This window comes from Brienomyrus brachyistius, chromosome 13 (assembly GCF_023856365.1).
Source record: "Brienomyrus brachyistius isolate T26 chromosome 13, BBRACH_0.4, whole genome shotgun sequence".
Lineage (NCBI taxonomy): Eukaryota > Metazoa > Chordata > Actinopteri > Osteoglossiformes > Mormyridae > Brienomyrus > Brienomyrus brachyistius.
This window is the reverse complement of record NC_064545.1, coordinates 24,313,129-24,334,761: the sequence shown is the minus strand read 5'-3', so window position 1 is coordinate 24,334,761 and position 21,633 is coordinate 24,313,129. Positions and strand designations below refer to the sequence as shown.

At 50.1% G+C, this 21,633-nt stretch overlaps 1 protein-coding gene and 1 long non-coding RNA gene across 6 annotated transcripts in view; one reads left to right on the top strand and one right to left on the bottom strand.

Annotated features, from left to right (window-relative positions):
* Positions 1-19,749, top strand: part of ripor1 (RHO family interacting cell polarization regulator 1) — a 56,189-nt gene extending 36,440 nt beyond the window's left edge. For 3 of the 5 annotated variants that reach the window (XM_048972357.1, XM_048972356.1, XM_048972355.1), the window contains exons 2-22: positions 2,901-3,024; positions 5,536-5,688; positions 6,074-6,152; positions 6,243-6,266; positions 6,490-6,543; positions 8,826-8,975; positions 9,063-9,126; positions 9,948-9,991; positions 10,354-10,479; positions 10,712-10,860; positions 12,150-12,279; positions 13,564-14,475; positions 15,158-15,300; positions 15,797-15,944; positions 16,125-16,260; positions 16,581-16,742; positions 16,840-16,998; positions 17,082-17,278; positions 17,368-17,451; positions 17,866-17,956; positions 18,233-19,749. In XM_048972357.1, the coding sequence (XP_048828314.1) occupies positions 2,927-3,024; positions 5,536-5,688; positions 6,074-6,152; positions 6,243-6,266; positions 6,490-6,543; positions 8,826-8,975; positions 9,063-9,126; positions 9,948-9,991; positions 10,354-10,479; positions 10,712-10,860; positions 12,150-12,279; positions 13,564-14,475; positions 15,158-15,300; positions 15,797-15,944; positions 16,125-16,260; positions 16,581-16,742; positions 16,840-16,998; positions 17,082-17,278; positions 17,368-17,451; positions 17,866-17,956; positions 18,233-18,330 (3,201 nt within the window). In that variant the 5' untranslated portion in view covers positions 2,901-2,926 and the 3' untranslated portion in view covers positions 18,331-19,749. Of the gene's footprint in view, positions 1-294; positions 520-2,900; positions 3,025-5,535; positions 5,689-6,073; positions 6,153-6,242; positions 6,267-6,489; positions 6,544-8,825; positions 8,976-9,062; positions 9,127-9,947; positions 9,992-10,353; positions 10,480-10,711; positions 10,861-12,149; positions 12,280-13,563; positions 14,476-15,157; positions 15,301-15,796; positions 15,945-16,124; positions 16,261-16,580; positions 16,743-16,839; positions 16,999-17,081; positions 17,279-17,367; positions 17,452-17,865; positions 17,957-18,232 lie in introns of those variants that run through there. The other 2 variants (XM_048972354.1, XM_048972353.1) reach the window with 2 other exon arrangements.
* Positions 19,536-21,631, bottom strand: LOC125705962 (uncharacterized). Its single transcript, XR_007381800.1, has 2 exons — positions 20,904-21,631; positions 19,536-20,558 (listed from the first exon to the last, which is right to left on the bottom strand). It is a non-coding gene; the product is annotated as an uncharacterized LOC125705962 (long non-coding RNA).
* Between the last annotated feature and the right edge of the window lie 2 nt (positions 21,632-21,633).

Sequence of the window (21,633 nt, the reverse complement as noted above, 5' to 3'; positions counted from 1 at the left end):
TGCCAAACTCAGCAGGCAGAGTAGCTGCCAGGGGGCCTCACGCGCTCTTCTTGTGGGGCTATCAGCCTTCCTTTTCATCCTCACCCATAATCCCCCCATACTAGGGGCATTGTTTACAGAGCCAGTGGAGCCACTCCCCTTTTAGCCGGCGCCCCCCGGACCCTGCTGATCTCTGATATGAAGAGCCCGGCTGGCTGACGAGAAACAACACCTCCCCCCTCAGCCAGCGACCTGCACACCACCCCCCAGCCCCCGATCCCCCACCCCGGGTCAAATCTTGCAGACGCAGACCAAGAAAGAGGAATAAATACCACGAGGGCAGGATAACGAGGAGCCAGGGAGTGCCGGCGGAGAGTGGGTGGCCCCTGTCTCAGCACCGTGTCATTATTCCATGCAGAAAGTACTAGAAGCATCCTGGAATAAAGTTAAGCGGCAGAACGATGTGCCTGAGCTCCCAGCCAGATCTGGCTGTGCTCGTCCCCATGGAACTCTGCGGAAGGCCGCAATTTTCTGCATCAGGTGATACCTCTGCTCTCTCTCTCGTGCTCATTTTAACTCCGCCCATCTGTTGTATCGCCACGCTGTACAATCCGCTGCGTTTGGGGCAGCAAAGGGCCGGCCGTCTGGGATCCAGTGGACCGGCTCACTCCGTGTGGCCGATGGACCTTCTTGGGAATTATGTGCATGTGGAGGACAGAGGAAGGACTTGCGGAAGGATTCTGGGATTGGGGTACTGGACAGGGAGGAACACCGAGAGTCAGCCTATGGTGTGTGAAGCCTCAGAGGAGGGGCGTGCAGAGCCCGTTGTGGCGGCCCGGTGTGACGTGCTCCAGTTAGTTGAGTATTCCATGACTGTGACTCTTTATATTCAAATGGTTGGTTGAAACAAAATCTTGGTTTGGATTTGTACTTTCTGGACCTGAACTCTCCACCTCTGTTTAGCCTCTGTTGTGAGGCGGGGTTTATGTAGCCGTGGTTACTGTGTTAGTTTCGCCTGCTGCAGCAAACGAATGTGGCTGTCGCACGTTTAAAATGCAGACATGGACACTTCTGTCAGGGGAATGGTGGGCTGGGGAGCTGTACGCTGATAAAAAATGATCACTGTAAATGCACAAGCAGGTAGTGTGTTGTGTGTGCAGCTGACTCGTGCCTCATGAAGCAGATGTTTCTGGCCGGTCAGAGAATGCAGATGTAAAATTGCAGGAAGGCGAAATGTGAGCAGCTGGGAGATGCTTCTCACCGTTTGGGATCTGCACCCACCACTGAGTAGCCATTTCCCTCCTCCCTGTCCCACCTTTTCATGCTCCTTGTCCATCTTCCTCTTTAAAATATCCTATGGAGTAGAAACAAATGTCAGACTTCCTTCAGGATCTCACTGTTTCCCCTTCAGTGGGTTTCGGGGCCAGTGACCCCGCTGCAGTTTAGCATTTGCAATCAGAATTTGAGGATCTTAAACGTCCCGTGGTTAGCTGGTGAAGCCCCTAACCTCTAACCGAGCGGAGAACGTAACGGGATATTTACTTACTGCTGTGGCCTGTAAATGTTTTAGTCAGCTAGCGTGTGTAGCTCTGCAGGTACTGCTGTTGATTCTTACAGTCCTGGTGTTTACAGACCAGCCAGTCCTATGGAGACACATGTATTTGCCAAACCTGTTTTCTCTGTGCTTATTCCAGTTAATGCCACTGTGCTTAAAATAGCTGCTGTTGCCACAGCCGTGCGGATGTGGAGGAAAGCTTCTCCAGGTGGGGCCACTGCGCCAGGGAGCCCGTGGGAGCTCTTGCCCTCGGTATTGTTCTGGAGTGACATGAAGCTCCCTGGGAGTTAAGGAAAGCCTGCTTCGCTGCTGTCAGGAGACCTGGGAGGACCCCGGATGACAGAGCTACTCTGAAGCCTGATCTGTAGACGTCAGGGCTCTGCTGCAGTGTCTGAGCATCGCAAGTTTTTATGAGACTCACAGAAGTTACGTCGTGCAGGTCTGGATATGGAAAGGGCAGATGGACATGCAAAGTTCTTCTGGGTAATGGTGCACGGGTGGCTCAGAGGGTTTGGATGCTGTCCTGTGATTGAAGGGTCGCTGGTTCAAAGCCCAGGATTAGCAGAGGGATGTTCAAGGCCCTTAAGCAATGCCCTTAAACCCTTAAGTGACTAAAATGTAAAGGAATCAATAGATACACTGCGTTCCATTTGAAGTTGTAACTCAGATATTCCAAGTTCCTAGTTGGAAATTTCAACTGGAACCATCCCTGAAGTCAGAAGAATCTACAGAACCCTGACATCAGAACTGAAGATGGCTGCACCCTTTATCAACAGAAGTTAAAGCTGTGGTTTTATGCCGCTTATTAGTACTTATGTCTTATTTGTGACTCATTAAATCAGTCTAACACACAGTACTGTCCAAACCATATCTGTGGATGTGTTGCTTTGGTGTTTCTATGTGCAAAATACTGTGGGATACTGTGCTCAGCAGGATCGGATGCTGTACCTCTGATCGGTAGGTTAGTGGTTCAAATCCCGTCATAGACAAAGTGATATTGCCATTGGGCGCCTGATTGAGGCCCTTGGCCGCCATTGCTCTTGGGACTGCCTGACACTGCCGTCGCAATTGTATGTAGCTGTGGATAAAAGGGTCTGTGGAGTAAATGTAAGTCAAATAGGATCCTGCTGCCCCTTGAGACGGGCTTGGGCGTGTTGAACTAAGAAAGGAATAATGAGATTTCTCTGGAGGACATTCCTGAGAGTTTATAATAACCCCAGCTTCATGCTGGGATGGGGTCCTCCGGAGCTGCACTACATTTTAGATGTTCACCAAGTTGCATAACTCTCGACCTCTAATGGCCTCTCCTGAGCATGGTGACCTCTGATGACCCGAGCCTCCTCTCGTCCCTGCCTGCTGCGTGTAGGAAGCCCCTCCAGAGCTGTGTCCACCATGTCCCTCACCATGCGTCCATCCCGGCGTCTGCTCAACAGGTCCATCACTAGGAGCCAATCCTTCGCTGGAGTCAACACCCAAGACAAGCCCTACAGGTACGTTGACTGGTCCCGCCCTCCCCCCCCATGTGGGCGTGTCCGAAAGATCAAAGAACTCCACCCACTGATATCTAAAATGCGGCTCTTCCCAAGAAACGCGGCAGGTTTTGCGGCCTGCCGATGCACTTTCTATGCAGTTTATTAAAATGAACGGGCGACTGTAATACTGTGTGCTTGTGTAATCACAGTCACATGCTGCTATTGTGTGAACTGAGATAAACGGACGGTTTGCCTTGTTATCTGAATGTCACGTTCCTGTCGGAGCTACGACATCACACGCGTGGATCAGACCGAGTGTCTCCTCATGCGACATGGAGGCACCCTGATGTCCAGAGCCACACCTGGGAGGAAGTGCAGTCTGCCCCCTCACTTCCTCTCCGCTCAAGTCCCCCTGGGGCTCCTCCTTTGATCCTGGGGGAGGATTGCACTTTAAGGGACTATTGCTGGCTTGATTGTTCAGGCCAGCTTCCTCCCTTTGAAACACATGGCTTGTATCCACGGTGTTGCCTGGGAAACAGTCACACCACACTGGCTCTGTCCCTTTGCCCACTAATTTAGTGTTAAAACCTCACCGCCTGCGTGAAGCTTATGACCATCAGTGTGATAATCATGTAATCTGATTGGCAGAAAATTAAGGCAAACCGAAATGAATCAGCAGGACAGGAGTTCAAGCTCTGAGTCACGCACAAGCCCTGAGTAATAGCCTAGACCCATCAAACCCCCCCCCCCCAATGCACCAGCTCGGTATGCCTGTCACGTCCCCATACAGCTGGTGTGGCAGAGCACGGCGGCTCCGTGAGCGTCGCTGTGGACCCACCCCATCTCTGTGCTTGTGGAGTTTCTCCCCATGTCATATTTCAGACCTATTTTGGGGCGCCATGTGGCTCAGTGGGTTAAGGACGGTCAGAAGGTCGCCGGCTCCAAGTCCAGAGTCAGCAGGGTGACTTCACAGTCGGGCCCCTGAGTGTGGCCCTTAACCCCCAAATGCTCCGGGGACTGTCTCACCCTGTTTTCTTAAAAATGTGCATTTTGCATACAAGCATCTGCCAAATAAATGTAAACTGAAAGGCATCTTTCTTAAAGCCGCATCAGATGAGGTGCTGAAGTTGCATTTAATGCATCAGGCTGATGCAGGTCTAATGCGGGTGCAGGTGACTGCACTGGGGCCGTTGTTTAGGGTCAGTGCTGCAGGGGTCTGGTACGGGATGCCTTCTCTCACAGAAGGACGCTCCCAAATCCAGTTCAAATTCAGTACTACACTTTGCAGAGACACGATGAACAAATGTGACATGAGAGGGGATTGTGGGATCTGTCACTTCAGCATGAAATGTTGTAGGAAGCGATTGTGAGATCTGAGGGAGGGTGTTGGTAAGTCAAAAACGCAAGAAAACGCTCAAAGTAAACGCAGTAAAAGACGAGTCTGAGGATGCTGCTCCAACTCCTCATTGGATCAAAAGGCTTCTGCCATGTAGAATAAGGAGTCGGAACAAACCTGAATATATTTAACATGCTTAAAGTTTTGTCGTAGTGCTGGTATGTTTTTGAAAGGAACCTAAATAAGACTTTCTGCCTGGAGTCAGTGGTGACCACTGGACTACAGAACATTTTAACTGGATGACACAAAAACATACCTTCTCCTAATTAGATTTAGAGTGTTCTTGCTCTGAAGTTGAGTTTTAAATGTGCAAGTATGTTATGCACTTAAAATAGCGCTCTTCTAGGATTAAAATCTGTGTTTTTTCATGACACACTTGTTTGTAGTTTTGCGGAAACTTCCAGGGTCTTTGCTGTCACTTTGAGATGTTCAGTGTTTCAATTCTGGTCTGGCATGATGGTCCACTAAGCCAGCAGTTCTGATGAGGAAGGGGGTGGGTCACTGTCACCTGGGGTTGAGGGGTTAATGTCACCTTGGTAATGAAGCAATGAGGGGTCACTGTACCTTGGTGATGAGGCAATGAGGGGTCACTGTATCTTGGTGATGAGCCAATGAGGGGTCACTGTACCTTGGTAATGGGGCAATGAGGGGTCACTGTCACCTTGGTAATGAGGCAATGAGGGGTCACTGTACCTTGGTGATGAGGCAATGAGGGGTCACTGTACCTTGGTGATGAGGCAATGAGGGGTCACTGTACCTTGGTAATGGGGCAATGAGGGGTCACTGTCACCTTGGTAATGAGGCAATGAGGGGTCACTGTACCTTGGTAATGAGGCAATGAGGGGTCACTGTACCTTGGTAATGAGGCAATGAGGGGTGACTTTCACCTGGGTGATGATGGAATGAGGGGTCACTGTCACCTTGGTGATGAGGCAATGAGGGGTCACTGTACCTTGGTAATGAGGCAATGAGGGGTGACTTTCACCTGGGTGATGATGGAATGAGGGGTCACTGTCACCTTGGTGATGAGGCAATGAGGGGTGACTTTCACCTGGGTGATGATGGAATGAGGGGTCTCTGTCACTTAGCCAAACTGACTTTCTTTTGGGTTTACCCCCCTCCCCCCACCTCAGAAATCTCTCTGTCTTCAGCACCCCGGGGTGCGTGAGGAAGACGCCGTCACGAGGAAGCAGGATGTTCACATTATCCACCAAGTCTCCGCCCCCCAAAGTCCCACAGCCTGAGCGGCTAGATGAGGTCTACGAGGCTCTGAAGAGAGGCCTGCAGTGAGTGTCGGGGGGGGGAACGTGTATAGAGGCCTGCAGTGAGTGTCGGGGGGGGGGGGGGAGCGTGTGGTGAGTGTTGTGGGGGTGGATGGTCCTGGTGCTGAAGAGAGACTTGCAGTTAAGGTCGGGTGGAGTTTTGCAGTGAGTGTCCCAGGTCTTGGGGGGGTAGGGAGGGAGTTTCCATTTTTCATGAAAATACATCTAAATATAACAGCACAGAAAGAACAAATGAAGCGGCCCGCCCTAAGCTATGAATATCATTTTTATGGTGGCCCAAGTGATGTGTTTACGTTCAGCTCCATGGTGCTGGGCCAGGCTGTCCGTTCTGACCTCAGCGCCCCTCCCCCCGTGCACACTGACCTGGCTGCTGCTTGCTTCTCTGCAGGTCCTACCTCCAGGTTCATCAGCTGGAGCTGGACGGTCTCAACCGGCAGATGAGGGAGTCCAAGAGGAACTCGAGGCTGGTCAGTGCTGGTCAGCTACCCTAGGCGGCTGTCATGCTTACGCACATTTTTATGTGGATCGAAGCTCATATAATCTCATCCCTTTTGCAGGGGTTCCTGTACGAGCTGGACAAGGTGAGATCTGCTCCAACTCTGATCCACATGTACCTCTTCCGTTCTGCGGGTCGACTTTTAATCCCAGCGAGATTCATGCTAATAGCAGATGGCTCCCACTGTCACATTAAGGACATTCTCGTTTAGATTTTTTTTTGCGTCGAAGGTATAAATATAGATGACCAGAAATGCCGAACAGAAGGAGAGTAGGATTAAAAGCCGGCCTTGTGTTATTCTCCAACAGCAAGTGAAGGTGACCGAGAGGTTCATGCGCAGGCTGGAGTTCCATCTGAGCAAGGTGAGCGTTTCTGCGGCCTGGCGGCTGAGCGGCACGTCCTGCATGGTTAAATGCGTGCCGAGCGCCAAAAGCGTTTCCGAGGCTGCTTTCAAGGTTCTGGTTCGGGTGCTGGTACCACTAGGACAGAGAGCAGAACACACACCAGACCCTGGCTCCTAGGAGCTTGTAGGCCGTGTTGTCATGACAACACAGTGGTGTCTCAGAACAGGCCGGTTTGCTGGGGTCTAGTCTCCAGCAGACGAACCCTTCTGTTTATCCACACAATGTGGGTGTGTGTTTATGCTCAAGCTCACAGTCAGAAAAACAGCCTTTTAAAAATGTTCAGTATGCATGTTGACTGTAGATTTATAATGATTCAGTCGTTGTTAAGAGGAAAAAGACTAAAATGCATATTTTGGGTGAGAATGAACATGAAAATAATTCCGCGACCCCTTTAAATACAAAGACAAGCTGCAGTGTGGGAATGTTCCGGAGGGAGTTGGTTGGGACGCGTTCTCTCCCCAAGCCTTCGGTTATTTAGCTGTAGGGCTGCTTGTTTGGTTTCCCCACACTCGATTCGGGCGGGTTAACGTCGTAAAAGCACACAGAACCTCCCTGAAGCGTGATTTCGCCTTTTACTACAGCACAGTGTCACAACCTCAGCATCTCAACTCTGGGGACAAAGGGGATGACCTTTCAGAACTGGGGGCTTTTGTGTACACAGTATCTCTTATGTTTTGAAACGCAAACTTTGGCCCTTCATCCTCCCAGAATACACACTAAACAATAGATGCTCTGTTGGGGTGGAGTGTGGCCCAGCAGGTCAGAAGGTCACTGCTCCAAATCCCTACGCCTGGCTGAGTGATTTCCTTATTTGGCCCCTGAGCGAGGCCCTTAAGCCCCAACTGCAATTTTTCTGTGTCAGTAGTAGCGTAGTAATTAGCACCTGCAGCAGACCCTGACCTCTGCTGCGTCTCCCGTAGTAATGAGCCCCCACCAGCTCTTAATCACCTCCAGATGAGACAGTTCGGTCTGGAGAAATGGAGGATCTCTCCTTCTCCTGTGATGTAGCTCCGAGGAGGCGTGTCCTGTTTATTTTTCCTCAGCCCCACCCCACGATGGCGCCTCCAGTCCTCGGTCTGCTTAGCCTGCCCTGTTGGTTACAGTAACCAGGGGGGGGGCGTGCCAAAGCGGGACCGCGAGTGCAGAGCGGAAGCCTCCGGACTCTGCTGCCATTGGCAGGTGGTGTCCTCCCACTGGGGGGGTGTGGGTAATCCCCTAAGGTGGCGCGGTGTGAGGGGTGCCTGAGCCCCCCCCCACCCCATCCGGCTGGTCACGCCGGATTTGTTGTGACCCCTTATTTGAAGGACATTTGGAGTGAAGGTCACTGGTCTGAAGGCTCTTCTGGTAACTGGAGCCTTTAAGGGAGGCGTGCAGCTGGAGTTAGCATGAGCCACTGGCTCAGGGTCATGAAGACCCTCCCAGTGAACCCCCAGTCCCCCGCAGTGTTCCAGGTCTGCCGTTTGTCTCAAGGCTAAGGGAACAAAATTAGACCATGCAATGAATATTAATATTAATTTTGATAAAAGAGGCCTCAGCTTGGAAGAAGAGATCAGGGTTAGGGTTTGCCAGACGTCTCCCGTCCGAGACAAGGTCCTAGAATCGCCCCTGGTTCCTCAGTTCTGTTCACTTATTTGTGCACTTTATCATATGTGGAGCGTGATTCTTCTGAAAGGCCGATGCGTTTAGAAATCTGGGAAGAGATCCCGAAATTCCCCACTCAGAAATGAAGGGTGGTATCCAGGGAACCTGAATCAGTAGAGGGGTCAGAGGTTAAGGGAGAGGCGTATTTGAGTTGATCATGTTTATATTTATAATAAAAACCTCCTATTTTGACAATGTGAGGACAATTTCTCAGGTCCCCGCAAAGATCTGTGAATGCAATCAAAAAAGTAAAAAGTCTTGTATTTAGTTTGGTTATTTATGGTTAAGGTTAGGGCTGCGTAGGGGTTAAGGTTGTCATGTTGGGATTAGGGTTCTGCACATAGAAATGAACGGAGAGTCCCCACAAAGATATGATTACAAACCTGTATGTGTGTGCGTGTGTGTGTGTTGCTGGTGTACTTCAACATATATTTCTATGGCAAGAAACGCAAACATGATCTTTTCTAGTTCATGTAAAATTCTCTTTCAACATCACCGCAATCCTGAGTGACAGTAGTGATGTAAAGCTGATTGCTTGCATAGTTGAGTGGATGTATGGAGTCTGGATTCGCTGAGAACCCGGCTGTTGCCCCACACAGATCGACGAGCTGTACGAGGCCTACTGCATGCGGCGCAGGCTGCGCGACGGAGCCAGCAAGATGGTGAAGGCCTACACCGCTTCCTCGGGGAGCCGGGAGGCCCGTGAGAGCCTGTCAGAGGCCAGCAAAGGCTATAAAGAATATACAGAGGTGAGGACGCCCCCCTCTGGCGGACTGGAGGCATTGGTGGCTGGTCAGCTGCCCCTCTTACGGTCTTTCTGTCCCTCTGCCCTGCAGAACATGTGCCTGATGGAGAGTGAGCTGGAAAGCCAGCTGGGGGAGTTCCACCTCAAGATGAAGGGTGTGTAAAATATTATTATTATTATTCATCTATTAATCGTTAGATAATCACTATGTTTATCCCATCCCGTTATGCTGCTCCTGCCTTGCCTCTTGCTTACACACAAACACTGCACTTTATATATTAATGCATATAAAACTTTGTGCTCAGCCCCCCTGCTTTTGTGCTGTCCTTTGTGCTTGTGCTTTAAGTATAATGCCCATAACGTAAGATAAAATCCTGATTTTAGTTATAATTGATTTGCAGTACAGACGCCCCTCTACTTACGAACGAGTTACATTCCAAACGTTTGTGAGTCATTATTCAACATCATTTTAAGGGTATACACAAGTACAGATAACTAGGATGCTGGGAGTTCACATGCTACGCTGCTGGGCGGCGGGAGTAGCGGCCAGAAGTCGTACTAGGCGGAATTGGCGCGCAGAAAAAAAAATTATGTTGCAGACAGGAAACGGGAGCCCAACCAACACAATTTGGACTTGCGGTCCTCTTTGTTCATATGTCTGAAAGTTCGTAAGTTGAAAGCCCGTAAGTAGAGGCGCGTCGATACTGTGAAAACCCTCCCTCTGTCAGTGCTGTTGTATGTCTAATCACGTTCCTGGGAAGGGCGCCATTCTGTGGCAGTGTGTGCCTGTCTGTGGATGGTATGACAGTAAAGCCCAGTTGATTTGACATTGACAAATTGAAAGAAGCACTAGCACTTAGTAGTGATCTCGTCCCACCACCCCATCACACTGAGCTCTGTCTTCCTGCAGCCCTCTCACCCCCTATGGGGGACCATCTCCAAGTTTAACGCTCCCTTTGTCCCCTGTGTGACTCAGGTCTGGCTGGCTTTGCGCGCCTGTGTGCCGGAGACCAGTACGAGGTCAGTGCTCGCCCTCACCTGCCGGCTCTCTTCCGCACTCGAGTTGGCCTTCTAGGTTTGGGTGAGGGGGGAGGATGGTAGAAACAGGACTTCTTGCTGCTCAGCTGCCAGCGATTGACGGTGAAGGGCACTGGATCAGTCTGTGACGTCATTAGCCTGCCCGGGCCATTTTAGGTATCTGATCTTCCAGGAGCTTAGAAGATCAGAGGTCAGGTTTTTGGGGGAAATGCCTCTGGGAGGGGAGAGATCATCACACAACAGCAGAGCTAATGAAACCCTGAACCCTGAGGTTTCTTCCCTTGAGAAAGGTGAAGGTACCTTTTTTGTCTCTCTATGCACTCGACCTTCTGGAACTTTCACAGATCTTCATGAGATACGGACGGCAGCGTTGGAAACTACGGGGCCGGATCGAGCTGAACGGCAAGCAAGTGTGGGACAGCGAGGACATGGTCTTTTTGCCCCTTATAACAGAGTTCTTGTCGATCAAGGTGAGCAGATGTTCCACTTCCACCACCCAGAAACCTTCTATGTGGCTCCTCCATCCCCCGAGAGAGACGACTTCATGATTTCTCAGGATGGAGTTATAGAAATATGACAGGGGGGGATATCAATTCTAACACATATCTCCTAGAGGATTGGGAAGACTTGCAGGGGACTCCGAGACACAGGGGGCTGCTTAGTTTGCTGGCTGTCTTTCTAACTCCTTCTATGGTTGCCCAGGTGACGGAGTTAAAGAGCCTGGCCAATCACGTCGTGGTGGGAAATGTGTCATGCGAGACGAAGGACCTGTTTGCTGCTCTGCCCCAGATGGTCGCCGTCGACATCAACGACCTCGGGACCATCAAGCTCAGTCTGGAAGTTGTGTGGAAGTGAGTCAGCCTTGATGTGAAGCGTTCATCCCTGTCATCCCTGTCATCCCTGTCATCCCTGTCAGCGTCATCGTTCCCAGACCCCAGTTTCTCTTACCTCGCAGAACCTGAGGAACCGGTCCCTTCGCCCCAGTACTAAGCGGCACGTTCTGTGTGCTATCTGGTTCTCTTCGGTTCTGTTGGCATTTCTTGAGTCTGTACTTGAATGACCTAGATCATCGGAACTGGTTGTGTTTGTAGTTCTGGTGCGGGGGTGAGTAACATTGGTTTTGGGTTTATGGTACCGGCTATACGGACCATCACCACCAGCACCTGAGGTCTCTCGCTGTTTTGGATGACTGGGGGGGGGGTTTATTTTGGCTCAGAGTAGATCAAGCCTCAGGGTGGTCATTCATTAACAAAGATGGTAACATATTTACATGGGTGTTTACTGAGTGCATTTCCTGTTGCTGCCTAGATGTGGTTCTGTGTGGCCTTATTAGAGACATAAGTGCAGTGAAACTCAAGGGACCGACTCTCCGTCTGTCACCATGAATGTCCCCCGTAATGTCAGTAATGACAATTCGGCGCGAGTGAGCAGACGCGCGTATCACTGGCGCATGTCGTACAGCGCCCCCTTGTCAGACAGCGTGTTGGGGGGGGTGGGGGTGACCAACTCTTCTCACTTCTGAGGGGGGGGTCCCGTCTGTCCTCTTCTGTTTTGCCATTCGAATTCCTGCTTTGAAATATTAATTCCTGCCGGTTTTCTTTCTTTCTTTTTTTGCCTGGGGTGTCTCTCCTCCATCTTTGATCGGCTCTGTCCTTCAACGTTTTATTGTCCATCAGAGTGCTGATTCGGTCTGTCCTGACCACCATGAAGGAGCGCTTGTAAGTCAGGTTAGAAGGACACGTTAGGGTCTGCGGCAGACCACCGTGGCCCCATGCACAGTGTGCTGAAGAGCTCTCTCACGTTCTACCTTTTATAGCACATGCACCAGCCGGTCACCACCGGTTGTTTTCCCGTATTTATTAACCTGCTGTCATAGTTACGCGTCTTTGTGTCTGATATAGCCAAGTATGTGTATGTCCTGGGGTCTGAATTCTCCATGTAGAGCACTTCAGAGCCTGGAAGCGAAACGACTCTGCTGGAGGGTTTGATGAATGGCACCAGAAGAAAAGGAGAATCTGATATAGTCTGAATGCCAAATGGCAGGGAAATTCAGCTGAGTTATTGCTGCAAATATTGCACATGGGTGTGTGCTTAGGTGCTTAGATTTAACTTGGGTCTCTCTCTTGCTGTCCTCCATTAGTCCCTTCGACAAAGACGACCAGAGCTCCACAGTCAGCACAGTGAATAAAGCTCCCTCGGTCAATAAGCGCTTCTCCACCTACAACCAGAGTCCCCCGGACACCCCCTCGCTGCGAGAGCAGGCCTTCTATGTGAGTGTCCGCCGCACTGCGCACCACGCCGCACACCCAGCTGACACCCCTTACGTTACAGTCTCTCTTAGCAGTGGATAACTGTCAGACTTCATTAAATGGTCAAAGGTCACGGTATCAAAGCTTATTCGATTGATATCCTAGGGCAGGGTTTCTCAACCCAGTTCTTTGAGGCCCCCCAGACAGTCCACATTTTTGCTCCCTCCAAGCTCCCAACCAATCAAGTACACTGAATACCTGGTGCATGTGTGCTGGGACTTGGGGAGGGGGGCATAAATGTGGACTTCGAAGAATAGGAACACTGGCCTTCGGAGTCTGGGCAGTGTAGGCCTGCGGACAGTAATAGTTGCATTAGCTGATATTCACCTGTTACTTTTGCAAGATGGTATTTGGCAGCTCCGCTTTGATTCGTCTCTCCTTAAAAGGAGTCATCCATTGAGTTTCTGGAATAATTCTCAGCCAATGTCTCTTGTCCTCTTTAACGTCCCGCCTGACGTCTCTGTTCCAGCTTCCCCTGTGCCATTGCGTTTGTGCCGATGAGCCAGAGGTGGCCTTAGCGTAGCGAGTAGCCATAGCCGCAGGCCGCTCCTGGCCTGATAGACTAGCCGTCATTCTTCATTCTCATTGTCATTCTCTCGACCTCCATCCGCCCCCCCCCCCCACACGAAGACCGCTCTGAGGAGCGGGCCACCCAAGCAGCGCTGGTCCCTTCTGGAGGTGTTCCGCGAGACGCTCTCTGAGAGGCTGTCTCACCGCTGCTCGTGCAGCGCTCTCACCTCCGTGAGACTCGAGCGCATGCAGACGGATGTAAGTGCTGCTAGTGGTAGCCCAGTAGTCTGGGAGTGAAGTAGTGCTTAGTTAGTACCCTGTCCTGTCAGCGCTCCTGGTCTACAGCTGCTCCAGAGGGGGACAGGAGATGGAAATCGGCGCCAGACGTAACTGATTTTAGGCCCCCTTGTGGGGGGTGGGGTTTGATAATCTGAACAGCTTCTCAGCTTGGTTGGTATCTGTGCTATTATCAGGAGAGGAATGCATGACCCGGCGAGACAGAGATGATATTAAAGAGAAGCCCATTAAACAGAGCAGGGGGGTCTGTGTGTTTTCTGGGCCGAGAGCCAAGTTTGTCCCCCTTTGGTTGGGCAGCTTTCTGTTGGGAAGAAAGCTGATTCGTCAGTAACCTCCCTGTCCGTCACAGGCAGCCACACCCACTCCCGGTTTTCATGTGTTTATCGACATGCACTTCTACCTTTAATTTTGACTCCTCCCCCCCCCACCCCGTCACAGAACATGCTGCGAAGGCAAGAGGAGATGGAAAATGGCACCGCCTGGTCCAACTCCTCAGAGTCGTCCGACGACTCGTCCAGTCCTCAGCTCTCTGTCGGAACGCGCCACTCCCACATGACTTTGGTGCAGCCTGATCTGCAGGCTGCTGCACCTGCCATCGAGATCACGTTTGCGCCGCGGGACTCTGCCACCTCCACTCCGAGCCGGCCAGATGCCATCGCGGAGCGGGCCGAGGAGGCGGACGGGCAGCCGGACGGGGGGCGGGCCGTGCCCAACGGCCACGCCTGCTTCTCGCGCTCGCTCAGCCACATCAGCGAGCACAGCGCCGACGGCACAATCACGGACAGGCCGCCTGCAGACTCGGGCGAGTCCTCCTCCGAGGCCTCCGTTGTGTCCATCGGTGACGTCTTCGCCGGGGAGTCTGTGTCCGCGGAAACCGGGGAGGTTAGCCGAGATGGGGATGCTCCTCAGCCGGGCACCGCCGAGCCCTCATCCCCTGCCACCTCGGGGGCTTCCTCTGCCCTCCCACTTGGCACTGAGGGAACGCCGGCTGCCCCTGAGGAAGAGGAAATGGAGGAGCAAGAGGAGAAAGATCTGGGTGGTCTGCATTCCTCACCAGCGTCACCCAAAGCAGGCGAGCCAACGCACCACAGTGCAGCCCCTGTCAAAGACTCTGAACGGACCGGATCTCCAGCCCACGAGCAGAAGGTAGAACGGGCAGAAACAGCAGGAGACGGTGTAAAGAGGCACTCTGCCCAGCCCCCGGGGCAGGAGGCTCAGAAGCCAGGGGCAGACAGAAGCCTGGAGGAGGCGCTGAGCGCCGTCATCTCCAGCCTGGATGACTACAGGGGGCAGTTTCCTGAGCTTCAGGGCCTGGAGGAGGAGCTCAGGCACCTGGAGGACATACTCTTGGTGAGTTTGCTGACAGTACCCTCCCCCACCAGCAGTGCTCCAATCGTGCGGGCTCAGGTGCTTAAGGCATTGACCGTGGGGCTGCACTCCCAGAACTGGCCGTGCTGGTGAATAGGATTATGGGGGTTATTAAATATCAGGGATGACAGTGTTTTGCAGACTTTAGATTACGGAAAGAAACAGGGGGGTTAGTTATAGCATGAGACTAAAAACACTACAGGAAACAATGCAGTAGGCAGAGGAATTCGGACAGAGCAACTACACGCTACACGTATGATAGCATGAAAACCTTTACAACCTGCCCCTCTGTTCCTCTTGCTATTTCCTTCTCCCCCCGTGTCATTTCCTGTTTTCCACGCCACAGCACTTCCTCCCCCCCCCATTTCTTCCTCGCTGGGCCATGCCCTGACATTTTGCTCCTCCCACTGCCTCCCCCTCAACCACCCACCAGGCCGACCTAAAGATAATTGAGAGAATGAAAAATACAGACAGAAGGGTGGCAGCGCAGAGTGTGTGTGTGTGTGTGTGTGTGTGTGTGTGTGTGTGTGTGTGTGTGTGTGTGTGTGTGTGTGTGTGTGTATGTGTTTACATGGACAATAGGTATATGTGTCTGTTTCCGGTGTTTGTGTGTCAGTGTGAATTTTTGTGTAAGTGTGTTAATTTGGATGTTTGTGCTTCCCAGAGCCAGAACCGCAGCCGTTCATCCAGTGTGAGCCTGACGGTCGAAAACGCCCTTGGCAGCTTCGACTTCCTCAACAACACTGACCTTGACGATGAGGAGGACAACGTGGAAGAAGAAAGGGCCAAAAATGACACCGATGGCAGGTCTGGCCATAAAAATGTCCTTCACTCACCTCAGCACTGTCCTGCCACTTGTCAGTTTGGATTTGCTGAGAAATGCAGTGTGTAAAAATAAAGGAGCAGGTTTGCACACTGAGCTCTGCTACCATCTATTGGTAAAGACGAGTATGACTCCAGTGGATTCAGATTGTCACCTGATCTTTTTATGTGTGTTGGGTTAAAACATTATATGTTTTTAAACATTAGTTAGAGTTCAAGAGTATAATATGGCAATGATTTACTACTGTGAATAGCCTAGTCAACACTATGTGCACATTTATAGTCACAGTTATATGACACATTAAATTAATCGACAACTTTCTGTCCAATCAGATTCAAGAATTCAACAGCTACAGAATAAGTGGTGTTAATGTGTCATATTTCGCACATGTCACTTTACATGAAATATATGTTGTTAGGTTTAAGTCAGTGTATATATGTGTCTGTTTTTTGCGATTTGAAATATGAACCTCTTGTACAGTGACACACATGCAGAGAAGAGCACAGGGGACGATGGAGAGTGTAACCGACGCTGCTGGGAGTCCCCAGCCAGCCCCATCAGCTCTGGCTTTGACGCTCTCGATCAGGCCCTGCTGGTCCACCTGAGGAATTGCAGTGTCCAGCTACTGGTGAGGCTGCCAGAGATTTGCATCTAACACACACACACAAATACACCCTCAGGCTTGAGTGTTGAGGAGCTAACCCTAACCCTGACCCTAACCCTAACCCTGACCCTAACCCTAACCCTAACCCTAACCCTAACCCTGACCCTAACCCTTGTGTCTCCCGACGGATGTTTGCGCCCACAGCGGCTGGGTACCTTTGGCCCGCTTCGCTGTGGCGAGATGTATGCCCTGGACTTTCTGCTGAGGGAAACCAGGGTGCTGGAGCTGATCCGTCGGGTTGTGGAGGATTCGTATGGCCCGTATGCCGAGCCGGAACAAGGTACACTTGAAGCAGAGCTGAGCCAAAGTCACTTCCTTGTAATTGTTTCAGTACATTCTATTTCAGTGTTACTCTATTTCAGTGTTACTCTATTTCAGTGTTACTCTATTTCAGTATCACTCTATTTCAGTATTATTCTATTTCAGTGTTACTCTATTTCAGTATCACTCTATTTCAGTGTTACTCTATTTCAGTGTTACTCTATTGCAGTATTACTTCGATTGCCTTACAGGCCCCATGTCTCTGTCCTCCTCTCTTGTCCCTCTATCTTTCCATCTTTTTTTAAAACCTGTCCCACCGCTCTCCCTGTTCTCAAACAGTGGTACCACAGATACAGAACTGTGAAGGTGCTCTGTCTCTATGGAGGCGATGCATAGAACGTGCCAGGGTCTACAGCACGTCTGTGGAGAACTTCCTGAAGGCGCTGGCCTGCAACTACACAGGCCAGTTGCCCGAGCGCAGCAGGGCCATCTCCGACACAGGTAACAAAACAGAAGTTCCCACAAAGGTGTAGTGGCCTGAGGCTGGGCGTCGTTCGCATTTTGGTAACAGGTTGCTGCCACTCTGTTCCCCCCCCAGTGTTCTTGAGACTGGCAGAGCGGATCCTGGAGCGGAAGCTGTCCCGGCGTGGCGCTGGGGGGGCTCGGGAGGTTCTAACCATCTTCCAGTTCTGGAAGTACCTGGACACCGAGGGTGCAAGTTCTTTACAGGTGCACGTTGTTGAGCTGGCAGAAGAGGGTGAGTGGGAGGACATGGAACAGCCACCGTGCCTTCTTTTTGTTGCTCTCCCCCCCTCCTCATTGCCTCACCCCCTCCCACAGTGTGGCTGGTGCACAGCCTGCAGTCCGGGGACCAGGACACCCTGCTGAAAGTGCTGAAGAGGCTGACAGACTCCAGTGTGAAGCGGGAGGTCCTGCACGCCGTCAGCCGGCTCCTCACTGACCCCCGGGGGAAGGTCTGCAGCGCAGCAAGCTCGCTGCTCCGCGGACTGGCCGAGCATCCGCTGCAGCGTGAGCGGGTAAGGCGTCTAACAGCACGGTACACCGCACACTGGTCTGGCTAACGGGCTTTGGGTCCATGTGTATGACACTGTGCCGCCCCACTCAGGCCCTGGTCAGCTGTTTGGAGCTCCTGGAAGATGAGATCTTGGAAACCAGAGTTGCCGGCTGCAAGGCCCTTGCGTGCCTCAAGGTGGGTACTGCCTCTTATGGCTAATAGCTTGTACGCCCCCTTGTTGGTACAGGGGGTCTTAAGTACTGGTGTACCGGCTGTGAAGTGGATTATACACAAAAAAACAGCACGCGTCTCAGAAACGGAACATCAGTGTCATGCCTGCGCTAGCTGCCCCATTTAGCTGCTCAGCTAGCCACGTTCAGTTATCCACACTTAGCTAGCCATGCTTAGCTAGCCACATTTAGCTAGCCTTACTTTCCCTACCCTGCTGTAGTAGCCATACTTAGCTAGCAAAACTCAACTATCCATACTTAGCTAACCAGACTTAGCTAGCCACACTCAGCTAGCCACACTTAGCCAATCCAGCTGTTAGCCGCACTTAACTAGCTGCCCAGGTACTAACAGCCCTCCCCTGTCCCTCATGTGCCGCAGGCCAAGGAGAGCATCGATCAGCTGGTCTACCTGTGTCGCACAGACAAGGAGGAGGTGCGGGATGCAGCCAAGCAGGCCCTGCTGGTGCTGGGTGAGTCCAGACGGGGCTGCTTGCAGGTGGGAGGGGGTGCTGCATGATTTTTTTAAAAAGCCCATATTTAACTATGCAGTCCATCACTGTAGCTATGTTTGGGTCAGTCAGACACTCTGAACTGAGTCTGATGGACTGACTGAAGGGATACAACTGAACAATGAAATATATCAGCAAGTCAGTGCAGCAATTAATTAAGCAATTAATTAATAAGCAATTAAACAATTCATTAATAATTAAGAAATATTCTTCTTCCTGTCTCCGGCTGCTCCCTAGGTGACGAGGGCAGACTAGCCTACCAGCACGTGGAGGACTCTGAAGGTGCCATACCCCGTCTGTTTGCCCCGGGCAGCATGGCCAGCACCGCCTTCTAGTGCCACGGGGATGCCGGGACCACAGAAAGCGCTGTGCGTGCTGAGAGAGCCCAGAGCAGTGTGCTGCTGCTGCCTGCATACGCCAGCGCACAGGCTGGCACAGGCTGGCACAGGGAACGTGACAGTGTTGTTTCCGTAGGGACCATTTCACTCACCGTCTGTACAGACCCCCAGAGTGCATCTGGGGATGGCCAGGCCTAGAATGGCAGAAGTGTCTTCCACAATGACATGGTTCTGTCTCATACTGTTACTGGAGATGACATTGTAAATAAGTACAAAGTAATAATGCTGTTGATTCCTTACGAGCTGTGAAGAAGTGAAGCGGGATTGTTTCACTGCCTTTAGCTGGGGTCTGTAGTAGCTACCCTCTGAAATGATAAGACCTGTCTGTCAAAGGCTGTACCAGGAGCTGTGCCCTCAAACTGTGGCATGAATGATGATTGGACAGCAGGATGGACAGGCGGGGAAAACACCCACTCAGGGGAAAGGAGGGTGTGGCTCTCACCATGGGAAATGTGCAAAGAATTCCTACTGAGTTTCCGATTAAGGTGGTTAGCTTCAAGGAAGCATAGTAGCTATTGGAGTTTCAGGAGGATTTGCTTGTTCAGGATGACAAAATGACATTAATGTTGAATTCTGGTCTTCCTAATTACACAGGGAGTTTGTTTCACCAATTAGCCACATAAATAAAATAATCAGTGCCATAATTTATCATATTTACTTTTAACAATATACATATGTATTTCACATAAGGTGTACACATTTTACCTTTTCATGTTGTAATTTAGCAATATTTCAAATTTACACAATTAAAAGCAGATCGTTATTTGGTGCTGACATCAATTACCCATAATGCATTTCTTCAGTCTTGTGGCAGTGGCTAATCAACTGAATACTGTTTCTGCTATAAAGATAGGAGACAATCTATTCCCAGTTTTCATGAGTGACAGACTCCACACTTGTGGACTGATAGCTGCTTGTCTGGTTCCCTTGGAAACCAATGGGCGACCCATGGCCCGTAACTGTTGTGATGTCAGTGTGGCTCCAGTAGAGGGGGCCTATTCACAGCGCTGTTATAAGACAAACTGGCTGTGTTGTAGAGCCAGAAAGGCATTGAACATACCTGGATGGACATTTTAGGCAATTTTGAAATTATACAGTCTTCTATCTATAAGTGCCTGAAGTAACAATAACGAGTGAAAAAATATTACAACAGACATTTTATTTAATAAAGACTTTTGAGTCACAGTAGAACGAGGGAAAACTACTGGAAGAATTAAAATGTTTCATTTTCTAAATGATTTACAGATTGTGCAGCATAGAAGACAAATAATATACTTTTTTTCTATAAAATGTATATTGACAAAGATATTGCCTGATAAATGTAACAGGATTATTATTACAAAATGTTGCAACAAAGACTTGTGTCCTGTTTTTCTTTTCTCTAACACTTGGAGATGACAAAAGGGATTTTCGTCATGGAATTTTAATGAAATGTTGCAAGATCATATTCAAATGATTGTGCGGTCAGTTTGACCCAAAACAACATCACTACATTTTTAGAGTACCAAAAGACGTCAGAATAAAAACAGTCCTTGATACGTTTAGCCCAAAATGCACAAAGGTTCAACTTTAATCAAAAATTCCCTTCCCCCTTTCATATTGCTTGGGGAGATTTTGACCTCAAATAGTATATAAAGCTTTTATCTTTTTACAAATAATTCCATAAGACAGCTTACAAACTAATTGGCCACACTTGGAACATGCCATTCTTGATTCATGCAGCACCTTTTTCTCCCTCCTTTGCCCTGTGGGGGGGGGGGGTGCCTCATCTTGCCACCCTCTCCATTCTGGAAGCCACCGAGCTGCAGAGAAAGTCTGAGGAGTTGCATTCGCGCAGTTATGAAGGCTAACTCCTCCACTGATCTCCGACTTCTTGCCAAACAGGATACCATGCTTGTGAGCGGGGCAGAGAGCAGCCCCTGTCCACTGTGGCACACAGTGCCCAACATGCTGAGTTTTTTTGTGTAGCTCTTGTGCCCCCTGAGCCCATCCCGTAGGTCCAGCACTACACACTTTGCGAGGCTCTTTTCTTCTGGTTTCCCTAGAGACTTGCTTTGGATCTTGGATCCTCCAGCAATAGGTGGGTTATGGATCACAAGCTGCTCACAGTTTGATCCCATATTTACCTGGTTTGACTAGCATATGTTGCCTAAATGGACAGCATTCTGCAAGAACAAATAGAGCAACAACTTATTTGCTGTCAAACAAACCAAACAGATAAATGCTCTAAACAAATATTCTTGGTAACAGTTAACATTATTCCTTAGTAACGCAGTTACCACTCAAGTATAAATCATAAACAAATATAGTAACTGCATTAAATAAATGATTGTTACGATTCACTGATAATCGATATATATAATTGATATATACATTAATTAACAGAAGTAAAAGATACGTTGTGATGACTTTAAAATTATTTACACAATGATGATTTTTGTAATAAAAGCTATAAACTGTTGTAGCAATGTAGATCAATGCAGAGCAGTAATAAAGAACATGCTAGTTACCTCTGAATGGAAGCAGGCGCTCCTCTACTGCTACATCGTGGCCAGGATTGTGTACATAGGGAAGGCTGTCTGAACCCCAATACCCCACACCTCCCGGATCACCGCCAGCTTCTCTGTCCATCTTTTCCATGCTCTTGACTTTCGGATGACGATCAGCACACTTGCCCATTTTTAGACGAATATGGCTTCCTCTTCAGAATCTTCATCCTCCGTGACCTATTGCTGTTATCCATTTCAACATTGTCCATCTCTTCTTTGTGCTTTCCAAGGCGTCATTTGCTATCTTCTCCATTTTCCCGTCCAAGCAGCATCCAATGCTGTACTCAGGTTTGGCTCCATGTATGAGACTGTGAGCAAGCCTTTGTTGTTTTATATACAATTTCTTTCCTTTTAACCTGTCGGCTGCTGAGTGACAGCTGAATTTTCAGTCAAACGCCAATCGCAGTGCCGCGATCTCGTCAAGAGCACGAACTTTTAAAATTCTATTTCGCTTCAGCCGCAAACTTAGCTGCACGGGGGTCTTAAAAATGCATTTCAAATACAAGGGCTATCGACCACCCGTGCAGCTATGTCCCTTCTAGGAACCACCTGTGATTCAAAAGTCATTCAAAAGTGCCGCTGCGAATGACAACTCCCCACAATGCCCCGCGCCACCCCTCCCTCGAGCCACCCCTCGTCCCCGTTCCATTCAACTGGACGTACACATTGACGCATGCGCACTAACTGGCGC